This window comes from Erpetoichthys calabaricus, chromosome 2 (genome assembly GCF_900747795.2).
Source record: "Erpetoichthys calabaricus chromosome 2, fErpCal1.3, whole genome shotgun sequence".
Classification (NCBI taxonomy): Eukaryota; Metazoa; Chordata; class Cladistia; order Polypteriformes; family Polypteridae; genus Erpetoichthys; species Erpetoichthys calabaricus.
In genome coordinates this window covers 154,082,094-154,095,781 of record NC_041395.2, presented here as the reverse complement: position 1 = coordinate 154,095,781, position 13,688 = coordinate 154,082,094, and the positions used below count along the sequence as shown (strand labels likewise).

The following is a 13,688-nucleotide window of genomic DNA, read 5'->3' as shown; positions in this document are numbered from 1 at the left end:
CCCCAAAAACAAGGAATGCTGGAAAACTAACCCAGTCAAGCAAGGAGTCCAAGTAAAAAATGAAGTTGGTTGTAACAATGACCTGCCACTAAATTTGCTCCACAGGACCAAATTTGAAAACACTGGTTTATATGATTGTTAACACATTTCTGTCAAATCCATTCTATTTTTCCAGGCGGAGTGGTGGCTTTTTGGCTAGGGATCTGCACTGGCAATCGGAAGGTTGCTGTTTCAAATCTGGTAAATGCCCATAGGGACTCTGCTCTGTTGGGACCTTGAGCAAGGCCCTTAACCTGCAATTGTTGAGCGCTTTGAGTAGTGGGAAAAGCACTATATAAATGCAAAGAATTGTTATTGTTGTATTGTCAAATCTGTCAGTTTTTTTTAATCACATAATTTGAATTTTTTATGGTGGGTGGGAAGGCATTTTATGCAGGATAGATTCAAATCTTGGACATGATGCCTGTACATCACAGAGCACACTGAGAAACCCCACTGTTGCACATCCAGATGGGGGCAGTTTAGAGTTCATAATTGACTGACCGCAAGTGTCATTGGAGTGTGGGAGGAAAACGATCAAAATGTAAAATTTAAAGTCCCCTTAATTAAAACTTAACAAAGCAACATCAAATCAGAATAGAACCTTCCAGGTTTCCTTGTACTACCAAGAGGTGACTTTTTCAACTAAGCTGCACAAACAGCTAAAGCTCTGCCGATGAAAACAACTATAGATCACGTAAGTAGGAGTATATGCACTGATGTCCCGATTTGATTTCAATTCACAATGCTCTGATTCGATATCGATTTTATGTTGACTGAATTAGTGTGCACTGATATATTTGAAGTGCTGGCTTTTTCAGAAATTACTTAACCATGCATAGCGAACTTTAATATAATGTGACAAATTTCAGTAACACTTTATTTGACGGGTGCCTACATAGTGACTTCATAACATGTGCATAAGCAGGGAATGACTTGTAAGAAGAAGTTCTTCATTAGTAATGAACAGTTAACATCAGTTTGTGAAAGATTTGGGGAAAAAAGCATCATTGCCTTTTTTAAAAAACAAAAAAAAAAACAAACCAACTTTTTCATAGCACTGCACTCATTCAAAATTCGCCATAATTTAACTAACGTATGTATCGCCATATCGTAGTCCACATATATGATTGGTTTGCTCCTTGTTTTAATACAATGCAATGGCATCTTCTTCATAAAACATCTATATCCTCTTGCAAACTGCGACTGAGTTAGCGCAAAGGAAGATGGGAGGTGTGCCGACCTCGGACGGTCTGGTTGCGCAGTGTGGCGGTAGCCAAGACGGAGGTTGGCAGAAAAAAGTTCATGCTACAGAACCCCGCCGGCAACACCAGTGATGGGTGAGCTGGGGAGACTGAAGGTGGTGGGCTGCGATCAGGTGAGTAGAGAGACTGCATTTTGACCTCTATTTGAACAGATTTATTTATTATGGATTTTATCCCCACGTTTCACTGGTTTTATGGATTTGCTATTTATGCTGTTTATTTGGGTACTGTATTTTTTTTTTGAACACTGCACAATGGACACTTTTGGTTTTACTTTTGACTGTTTTTAATAAAAGCACTTGAGCATTTTCCACCATCCCCTGGCTTCAGTGAGATTTCTCAGCTCATCTCGGTCATAACTATCGACGGTGTTGGTTCAACAGACTTCCATGTGGGAAGAGGGAGTCTGTAGGGTACTGGCATTGTCACACTATTACACAGTACTGTATATAGGTTTTGAGAAAAAAAAAATACTGCAAGCCAAGTAGCATTTGTTTTATTATCCAGTACTATAGAAACAGTATTCACACATTTGAAAATAACAATGGTCCAAATCCAACCTTTTAAAACCAGTGTATCTCCAGACAACAGACATGACTCCTTTTTTCGGCAAAAGTTCTTCTGTGTCGTCATGTTCAACTTTATCGTCTGCTACAGCTTAAGTTTCGGAATGTTCTATGTCCATTTTCGCCTCACAATACCTCCACTAACGCATGTACTCCATTGCAGGCATGTTTAGCGGTGTAGCAGTAAAAAGGTCCCCCCTTTTTCCACATTTTGTTATGTTACAGCCTTATTCCAAAATGGATTAAATTCATTTTTTTCCTCAGAATTCAACACGCAACACCCCATAATGACAACGTGAAAAAAAGTTTACTTGAGGTTTTTGCAGATTTATTAAAAATAAAAAAATTGAGAAAGCACATGTGCATACTGCAAGTATTCACAGCCTTTGCCATGAAGCTCAAAATCGAGCTCAGGTGCATCCTGTTTCCCCTGATCATCCTTGAGATGTTTCTGCAGCTTAACTAGAGTCCACCTGTGGTAAATTCAATTGATTGGACATGATTTGGAAAGGCACACACCTGTCTATATAAGGTCCCACAGTTGACAGTTCATGACAGAGCACAAACCAAGCATGAAGTCAAAGGAATTGTCTGTAGACCTCCGAGACAGGATTGTCTCGAGGCACAAATCTGGGGAAGGTTACAGAAAAATTTCTGCTGCTTTGAAGGTCCCAATGAGCACAGTGGCCTCCATCATCCCTGCAGCAATCCACCAATAGGGCCTATATGGTAGAGTGGCCAGACGGAAGCCACTCCTTAGTAAAAGGCACATGGCAGCCCGCCTGCAGTTTGCCAAAAGGCACCTAAAGGACTCTCAGACCATGAGAAAGAAAATCTGGTCTGATGAGACAAAGATTGAACTCTTTGGTGTGAATGCCAGGCGTCACGTTTGGAGGAAACCAGGCACCGCTCATCACCAGGCCAATACCATCCCTACAGTGAAGCATGGTGGTGGCAGCATCATGCTGTGGGGATATTTTTCAGCGGCAGGGACTGTGAGACTAGTCAGGATAAAGGGAAAGATGACTGCAGCAATGTACAGAGACATCCTGGATGAAAACCTGCTCCAGAGCGCTGTTGACCTCAGACTGGGGCTACGGTTCATTTTTCAGCAGGACAACGACCCTAAGCACACAGCCATGATATCAAAGGAGTGGCTTCAGGACAACTCTGTGAATGTCCTTCAGTGGCCCAGCCAGAGCCCAGACTTGAATCCGATTGAACATCTCTGGAGAGATTTTAAAATGGCTGTGCACTGATGCTTCCCATCCAACCTGATGGAGCTTGAGAGGTGCTGCAAAGAGGAATGGGTGAAACTGGCCAAGGATAGGTGTGCCAAGCTTGTGGCATCATATTCAAAAAGACTTGAGGCTGTAATTGCTGCCAAAGGTGCATCGACAAAGTATTGAGCAAAGGCTGTGAATACTTATGTACATGTGATTTCTCAGTTTTTTATTTTTAATAAATTTGCAAAAACCTCAAGTAAACTTTTTTCACGTTGTCATTATGGGGTGTTGTGTGTAGAATTCTGAGGAAAAAATGAATTTAATCCATTTTGGAATAAGGCTGTAACATAACAAAATGTGGAAAAAGTGATGCGCTGTTTGTACTTTCCGGATGCACTGTATATAGGCAGTGAGATTGCTCCTGTTGTGACTGGAACATAGCGAGCTTGTCTGCAGCACTTCTGCCACAGGTGCCTAGTTGTTTTTAATATGTGATTGTCACATAGGAATCTGCTGACCTGGATGTTCAGCTGTTGCAATTTAGGGGTACTGTCTTCACTGGCCTGCGAGACATGGCAGTGCTTTGCTTAAGATCTTAATAAAGCCTAGGTACAATAACTTGACTCATTTGCTTTGTGGTTGGTATAGCATACTGCAGTTCAAAAACCTGTATCATTTGTAGAAAGACCTTGTTTTCAACAATGGTGTGGGGTCTGTTATCTTTGCAGATAAAAATTGCTATAGATTCTGTTATTTTTTGGGCATGAGCAGAAATAAACCAAAGCGTGGGGCTACCAGCCATCTACAGTATGGATTGTTTAGGCTCTACTTATTTGGATGTCGACTGAGCTTACATTTATGGGTGATGTCGAGATAAATGATTTCTCAAAGTTGTTGTGTTACAACAATAATTAATGTTGCACAGCTTACATATGCCTTTGTTTTAATCCATTTGTCCTTTACTGATTCACCATTTGAATCCTTAGTAAGTCCACATGTCTGCTTTAAGTGTTGAAGATGCTGATTTCAGCTAAAGAGGACACAACATTTTATGTAAGATAAAGTGTTTATTCCATGGAAAGCCTTAACAGGCACCTTAGAGACATTTATTGGATCAGACGGCAAAAATCTACATATAGTAATTGAGTAGGATAGAGATTCACAAGAGCGATCTTGAGACTTTAGGAATCAATATTGAATCACTTAAATAAAAACGATTACCGTAATCAGGAAATCGGTATTTTTACCCAGGCCTAAGATCACACTTGGGAGGAGAAAAGTGTTTATTAAAAGATTATAGGCTTGCGGTTTTTACTTTATAACATTAGTAATATATTCTTTATTTTAGGCAAGCATTGTGACTGTAAACCATTTAGTCCCCACTCAAGGAACAACTTGTCAGATTGTGCTTTATTTGTAAAATGTATAATCAATAACATGGGATGGTTTTCATTATAGTAAGCTGCTACGTTAAGTAAAGGGTTTTTTTTGGTATAGATGAAGTATTATGACCGATATGTTCTGTATTCCTTATATGAAAAATCTCAGAATTGTCAAATTAAGGTAGTTCTAGTTAACTGATTGTGGCATTGGATGGGGGTGATGTATTGTGTGTTGATTAGCACATGTCATAAGCTCACAGTGCACTGTATACATGACACAAATTACCTTAAACCCTCTAAGCCTATAAACCTGTAAATCTTAATTCCCACATACAGTAAATCTCATTTTGTTAAGTGCTATACTCCAGTAGCTTAAGCCCCCATCTCATATTATTCATTGTTTACCAAAGTACAATTTGCATAGATCATGTTTCTTAATTACCCCTGTTCTCTTTCCACCAGATTAAACTTTTATACCCAAAACCAGGATGGGTGGAGATAGACCCAGAAGAGCTTTGGCAACAGTTTGTCAGCGTAGTAAAAGAGGCTGTTCAAGGTAAGTAAAGCAATGGTTACCTACAGCAATTTGCCATTCTAGACTAATTCTTCTAATTGTGAGAAAGACATTCTTTCTTTTTGCCGGCTGTTTCTTGCTTCCTTCCTTCCATTCCTTTCCAAGTGTATGAGTCTGGGCCTGAAATTAATCCCAGTCATTTTATTTTCTGTGTCTGCAGGTGTCTTCTTCTACTTTTCATTCTACATTGTAAAGATGTATATTTCTGGTAAATTAGCTATAAGTGAATGTGTGAGCATGTTTAACTATGTTCTCTAATGGACCTATGCCCTGACCAAGGGCTTACTCTGTTCTTGGCTTGATAATACTGCAAATGTCTTTAGCTGTCTATGGTTCTGAGTTTATATAAACAGAATTAAGAAAATGAATGGCTGTTTTAGAATTTTTCTGTTCAGCTCATTTACTTTTGCTATATTTCTGTACACTAACATAGCCAAGCTGTTTAATTTGTTTTCTTTAGTACTATCAAATAGTGCTGCCGCTAACATGTATTTTTAATAATTGATTAATCCGTCTTTTGTATCAGTTGACTAATGGTTATTTTCGTGTGTTAATTAAATTAAAAATATGATCTAAAATAAAATGCTTTTTGAGGCATTGTTAAGGACATCTAGAATTCTGCTTGCACAAACTAGAGAAGTTGGAATCATTTTTTATTAAATGATAAGTGATGCCAAGGTATGCCACAGTGGCCACACTGGCCCAAGTGACAGCAGTATGTGCATGCTTGCTTATATTTGCCTTTATGGCATTTTAACACTGATTAGTGTAGCTTTGTATTTTGGCTGTACGCATTTTGAAAAATACATAGGTCCAGAATTAAAAATTGTAAAATGAGGAAAAACAGTTTTAAATGATTGGAAATATTTTGTACTAATACATGTTAAAGACATTTCGAAAATATTTGTGAACTATGATTTAAACATTCTATCTTAAAGTGTGACAACGGTGAAAGACTGGATATATGTCAGCTTTGCTTGTCATTGTTTCATGTTACATGCACACTCTACAACTACATGAACTTCAGAAGCAGCTAAAATAACTTGTTTTTTTGGTGCAGTTAGATGTATTGGTAGAAACTTGTTATGCCGGTAAAATTATGTAAATGTGTTGGTAGACTGTCTTTGTTACCTTTCATGTTTTCCCTATGACATTTTACAACTATGCTTTTCATATTAAATAAGTATTGTAATTGCATAGTGTATTCAATTAACTGAAATATATAAATATCTTGTATAAATGTGAATTTTTGCACTTTCTTGTGTTGTGAAAAAGATGATAGATTTTGATACCTGTCATATTTTACTAGAGGCATTTAAATGTTTTAAATTGTCTTCAAAACCAGAGGTAGCAATTATCGGTATACTTGCCAGAACTAATTTATTAAATTTTTATTCTTCTCTGTTTGGGTATGCTGAAGCAGTTGTATATAAAATACAATTGTTAAAATGAAAAAAAACATAAACTGGTATGATACTTGTATATAATTACACACCAGCTTTATAATTCTTCACTTTCTGGCATCACATTGCCCATTCCCATTTGTCATTGGAATAGTTTCTACAGTTTTGACTATGCCTTAAATTTATAACAATGCATTTATTTTGACACCAGTGTGTGGTGATATGTAATATGTTTGTCAGACATTATTTGAATGTATGTGATAAAATGGCTGGATTTTCCATATCACATTTAATGTAAACTAAAATGTTTAGAGTGAATTTCAAAAAACCATGGACCTTTGTTAAATTTAGCAGCAGTCAGTTTTGTTTTAAAATAATTTAAACAGACATGTTAATAAATATATACAAATTAAGTAAGTCATTATTTTAATGTTGAAGATAATAGTAAGATTTTGAATGGTGAAAACTCTAACCAATGAGATGCAGACTACAATTTATATGACAAAATATGCAAGCCTTTGAAGTAGAAAACCTTTTGTTATACATGCAAAACCCATTAATCACAATATTAAATATGGTGGAGATTTTGTAATTAACTTGAGAAATACAATCACTTGGAGAAAATGAAATGGCAATTTCAAAAGTCACAACAAGACAGTGCTGCAAGTGGACTTTTCACTCACCACATATTTCTGCTTCATACATTTTTTTAAACTTAGGATATATAGGACATATAGGAGGAGAAGCTACAATATGTCTGTTAAGAAATGGAAGTTTATTTATTTGTTTTTGTATCTAGAGTAACTGGTTTTACGTTTTCTGGTATTACTGTAAATATTCTTGATATTGTTTAACTACAATATTATGTTGAATGCAGTGTTTATTTTTCTGTGCATCCTCCCAGCTGCAGGTTTGCAAATGAAACAGATCTTAACCTTAGGAATCTCAACACAGCGAGCTACATTCACTACATGGAGCAAGTAAGTTCAATTCATTTATTTTTATATTGGATGCATCTTAAGAGATGGGTCATAGTTCTGAGATTGAAATGAGTCTTGGAAGAAGCACCAGTTTCTTTTGGGCAAAAATACTCAGACTTTGGAAATATTTAAATAAATGTTGAAAATGTTGTACAGTCATCCATAGACTTAAGGCTGCATTTGGGACATGCCATTTTGCCATATCTCAAATTGCCAGTCAGAAAGTGTATAGGTCATCATAGTTGAGGCTCTGTGGGTCTGGTATGGGTCACCAGTATGCATACGATATCTTCCAGTACAGAGTAGTGCAAACTAATATTCAAGTCTCATCGGCCACATGCCTTGTCTGTGTAAGGGAAGGTGGTGTGGACTGAATGCATAAGAATTAGCCATGTAGAGCAACGCTGATCAAAACAAACCTTAAAGGGCCATCCAAAAGTCAGAAAACATGAGATCCTGTAAAATAAATCCTTCATTATCGTATTATTATTATTATTATTATTATTGTCAGAAATCAGGAGATCCAGTGAAAATACTAATGATGAAAGATTTGATGGAAGAAAAATTGCAAACCATCTTCACAGATCAGAAATAAAAAAGATGTGCCAGCTGCCTTATTCCAACTATATAAAATGCTATTTGGCATGTTGAGTCAGTGCCCCAACGATTGAAACTCTGTGCTTTATTTATTTATTTATTTATTTATGTATTCTTTGCAGCCTGTAAGTGGTTGCTTTTGGCAATTTTTGAACATCATTACGCTATAGTGTTTTCCTATTGCCTACAGCCGTATGTAGGAATGGCTTCAACCGGTCATCTGTAAATTGGCACAACACTTTTTTTGACAAGCAATTGCAAGGTGAAAAAGCACAGAAGTATAACCTGAAACCCATGGTTTGTGAACCTGAAATTAAATACATCCCTGGGCTGTGATTGAAAGTGCATCCAATCTTGAATGTCTTCTTGAATGTTGAACTCATTGTAGGTCCAAGTGAAAGTTACATTAAATCAGATAAACTTTATTAATTCCAAGGGGAACTTTAAATGCATCCAACAGCAGAAACATAAAAACAAATATACAGATTTACAGGATAAATAATACATTCAGTCAATCAGTCGGTAAATAAATAAATGAATATTTTGCAGAAATTACAATATTAATTTAGCGTATCAGCATTTAGTTTGGGATGTCAAAAGGGAGCATTGAATTGCTTCATAGCAGCAGGTAGAAAAGACACCCAGAGATGGTTCTTAGCCCACCTTAGTGGAATTAGCCTGTGGCTAAAGTTGCTCCAAGAGGAATCTCTTGGAGTGGATGGAGGGATTTGTTTCATGATGGCATGCAGTTTTGTCCCCATCCTCTTTTCCACTCCATCTTGTTAATTATTTGAGAATTATGACCAAAATCAATATCTCTGGTGTTAGTAAACATCTTGGCAAAATATGGGGGAATCATTTGTTTAAGTTTGTATTCCTTAGGCTATTGTAATATGCAATAAATATCATGCTATAATCATTAGTTTTCACAAAGATGCTCAAAGACTGAACGTTTTCTTAAAGATATTTCATATATATTGGTATCCATGTATAATTTAGTCAGGTGCCATTAAAATTTGTGTCTAAAGTCCATTCACATTTATATGTGCAGCATAGCACACTAAAGCTACTAGTAAGACTAGTAAGGATGTACTTGGTGATCTGGAAATTGCATAGGGGAAGTACTGCTTTAGGTTAATTCTAACAAATCAGCAGGACCTGGTAGCATTTATCCCAGAGTGCTGAATGAAGTTACTAAGTGCATATATAAACTTTTGGCACACATTTTTTTGGAAATCTCTGCACACTGGGAACAATTCTAAAAGATCAAAGACTAACAAATATATTATCTCATTGTATAAAAAGGTTGATTAGGTTGACCCAAGCAAATATAGGCCAGTAAGCTTAATTTGCTTCATAGTTAAATTAATGGAAGCAATTATAAGGAAACACTCAAGCAGCACATGTATAGAGCAAATCTGAATTACTGTATTTGTATAGTTGGGTATAAAATTGGCTTAAACACAAAAAGAAAAGGGTGAGGGGAGCTTTTTCAGAATTATGTGATGTTAAAAGTGGTACCCCTCAGGGTTAAGTTCTGGGGCTGCTGCTCTTTTTAATATGCATAAACAATCTGGACAAGAATATAATCAGTAAGCTGGATACATTTGCAGATGAATACCAAATTAGGTGGAAGGGCAGATGATGTATGATTGTTACAGAGAAACTTGGATGGTATACACACTTGGGCATATTAGTACCAAATGAAATTTAATGTTAGTCAATGTATGGTATTACACATAGTAAATAGAAATGAATATACAGCGGGAGGTCTGAAACTTAAATGTATACCATACGGGAGGTACCTAGGAGTCATAATGGACTCATGGCTGTCTACATCCAGACAGTGCACAGAAGTGATCAAAAGCTCAAATAAGTTATGTTAAATATCACGATGTATAGAGTATGAGTCAAGCAAGGTTATGTTTAAGCTATTTACAATACTAGTGACACCTAACATGGAATACTGTGTACAGTATTGGTCTCCATATTACAAAAAAGACATAGCAACATTAGAGAAAGTCCAGATAAGAGAGACTAGGCTGACCCAGGATTAAAAGGTGTTAGTTATGAGAAGGGATTGAAGGAGTTGAACCTTTTCAGTTAAGCAAATGGAGGTGAACAGGTGACATGATTGAAATGTTTAAAATTTTGAAAGGGATTGATTAGTATAGCGGCTCCCAGGTGTTACTTTAAAATAAATTCTGCAACAAGATAAAGGCAGGGCAGATATCTCTGAAATGTTTTTCTTCACACAATGAACCACAGACACATTGAACAAATTATCCGTTGTGTGGTGGAGATTTGGACTTTAGGGACCTTCAAATCTCGACTTGATGTTTTTTGGATATGGTAAGTGAATAGGATGGACAAGCTTACTGGGCTGATTGGGCTGTTCTTGTTAAAATCTTTCACATGTTCTAATTCTGGCCTGTGTTGTTTTTGCAATTTGTTATTTTTGGCTCACAATAAAATTGAATGGGACACCATTTTGCTTGTATCCATATGAAGTACCTTACAAGGGAGAATGAGAAAGAAACTCGACAAAAGACACCTGGAGGAATTGCATGTGATTTTATTTATTTTAATGCATTGTTCATCATTCTGATGTTTATCTCAACCTTGTAACCTCTTCCACATGGTAGTGGTTTATCCATTATGTATTTTTTTTATAGATAACTGAACTCTTTTTCTAAACCTTGACAATGAAACATATGTTGCTGAGAGATTCAAGTGACAGCATGTCACTTTGGAATAAATTATGCAAGTGAAATTAGGTACCGGTAATCTTGCACTATAACTGGATCCAAATAAGATGCTCTGATGATATGGTGAAAAAGTGAACTGACATTGTAGATTGTATTTTTTTTTATAATAAATCTACCATGAGCAAGCCTAGCAAAAGTGAAGCCCAAAGTAAAAGGAAACCAATAGGCAAGTGTTCTGATTGTTAATCACTTTTTTTACTTTATGTGTTTGCCTTTGAGGAGGGAGGTTGTTGGAGATGCCTTTGTTAGACATTGCTTTATTTTTGTTGTTTTAATACCATTTATCAAAAATTCTGCATTTTTGCAGAGAAACCAGGAAACCTTTTCACAACTTTATTAGCTGGCAGGACCTCCGAGCAACTGAGCTAGTGAAGTCTTGGAACAGTTCATACTTAATGAAGGTAAGTCGTGTATGCTCTATACAAGGAATTTTAGTGAAGTTCTAGGACTCCTCATTTATCATCAGTTTACTGTATATCCTTCATTATCTGTTATTAATGGTATCATTTGGCATTGTAAGCATAACATTCTTAAACAACTTAATCTAATTTATGGTCCATCAGAGGCCACACTTGCTCATACTCTGTTGGAATGGGCAGTTAATCTAACTAGCACATCTTTGGGAATGTGAAAGTGAAACACCAATGTAAAGTCTGCACATTCTTCAAGTGCATACATGAACGAAGACTAAGAGTGACAGCCAACCTCAGAGTGCTAGATCTCTGAAGTGACAATCCTACCCACTGCACTCCAACCAACAACCTATTTCTAACTTGACATATTTAATTTTACATATTTCATAATTATTTTTTACTCCAGTTTGGTTATATATTAATTAGGATTATAGCATTAAGTAGTTAATGGTGTGTAATATTGAAAGGTGAAGAGTAGTAACCACAAAATCAGGTTGGTTCCCTATATGTTAGTACTGTTGCATGAGTCGGCACAATTATTTGCACTACTTTTAAATGTGACTTGTATCTTTATTGTTATGAACAAAAAAAGTTACTTATGCTTATGTGTAAATTATGAAAGTAAATATAGTAAAGGGTTTTTAAAAGAGTTTGTGTTGTATCAAATTAATAAAGTCCTCAGAGAGCCCATAAAGCTGTTCTATTGAACAAGTGAAACACTTGCTTTAATATTGGATTAACATGTTAAATAGTAGTATCTTAAAGGAATAATCTACTTAAAAATTATATAAAAAATGTTACCCTATGTACTTTGTAGTGGAGACTGAGAAAAAAAATATTAATTCTTATGCAGAATATAGAGAGAGAATTTTATGGCAAGGCTAAACTTTGGTGTCCAGTGCTATGAAGTGTCAAACGATATGAAAACTTCCACTGAAAAAAGAAAAATAAAATCTCTTGTTACTTGTGTCTAGTGTTGATTATCAAAATTTGCTGAAGCTTTTTTTGGCAGTGAATATGCTGTGTTTGCCAAATATTTTCCTGGTAATGAGCCATGCGGTGCATGGTCATTAATATTAAAACATAAGATTAAATTTTTTTGGCCACCACTACAAATTATATGGTGTAAGTAACATAAAAAATATAATTTTTAGATGGAATATTCTTTTAAAATGTTAAGGTTCCAGTTTGTTTATGTGGTTTTTTAGAATAGACCATAATAGACAGGAAATGCGTAATAAGTCTGTTGTAATCCTGTTTAATGATTATACCAATTGCCATCAAATATAGTTGCACTTTTTGTTGGTGAGACCCCATATACAGTAGTTTTTGACATTTTGTTATTTATACATGTTTTTTTTTTTTTTTTTGTCTAAATGGGTCATAATGATACCAGTGAGACCCACTCACTACATTTTTAGTAGTTTCAGGTAGCACACTACTACTAAACATCTTAATCTCAATAGAGGATGTGGGTTTAGAATTTTCAAAAAAAAAGTTCAAATAAGGCAAAGCTCCAAACAAAAACCCAACTCAAAAACCACTTTACTTTGGCGTTTAATGTACACTGAACCTAGGTTTTGCACAAGACATTTTAAGCTTGTGATGATATATTGCAGTCCGAGGAATATGTTACGTAGTATTAATGACTTTTAAAAAATTTTGTCATTATCACCTTAATGATCATCATGAATACGCTTTCTGTCAACAATTTTTTTATCTGAATTTCAGCTGGCAAAAAGATCTTTGTGAAGCAGTATTTGATATTTGTGCACCACTGGAAACATCACCTTTCTCTGCTGTTTTATTTTTTTGAAACCAGAAAGGTCAATGAAGTGATCTCTTTTTCCATCTCAAGTAGTCATATTTTTATTTTTTAATCAGTGATTTACATTATGTGTTTGTCTTGAGCAGGGAGGTAGTTGGACATGCTGAAAAGTGAGCTATAGAGTTAACACTTCTATGTAAAACTGATTGGACCTGTACTAGGTCATATAAGGAAACATTTTATCTGTACTGTGCCGTACTTTTCTTTGCCATTATTGATGGCTGCTGTGTATTTGTCCACATCAAAACTAGTTTGTTTATTTTGTAAGTAAAAATAGAAGTCAGTCAGTCCGTCATTGTCCAACCCACTAAGTCATTGGACCAAAATTTGTTTAAATGTAGTAAACAAGAAAATTTTGGGGTTTTGTGTGCCCATTTGTAATTGTAGAATTGCCATATGTTGAGACTGTTGTAACCCTGGACCTTCATGTATTTAGACAAATGTGTGAAAACAGCAAATTACTGTGCATAGCATTACAACATGTACAAAAGCGTACAATACGTAAACAATAAAAGAAATTAATTGCAATATTTACTTATCTTATACTGTATCATTATATATTAAATGTTTAGAGATTTTGTGACAGTTTTATTAGAGACCGGTATTTGATGATCATTTTTTTTTATTTTGAACTAAACTTATGTAAC

General features: G+C 35.6%; 1 protein-coding gene across 1 annotated transcript in view; it reads left to right on the top strand.

The window, feature by feature from the left end:
• Positions 1-13,688, top strand: part of gk5 (glycerol kinase 5) — a 143,868-nt gene that overhangs the window by 3,590 nt on the left and 126,590 nt on the right. The window contains exons 2-4 of the mRNA XM_051922915.1: positions 4,941-5,034; positions 7,360-7,435; positions 11,108-11,201. Of these exons, the coding sequence (XP_051778875.1) occupies positions 4,941-5,034; positions 7,360-7,435; positions 11,108-11,201 (264 nt within the window). The remainder of the gene's footprint in view (positions 1-4,940; positions 5,035-7,359; positions 7,436-11,107; positions 11,202-13,688) is intronic.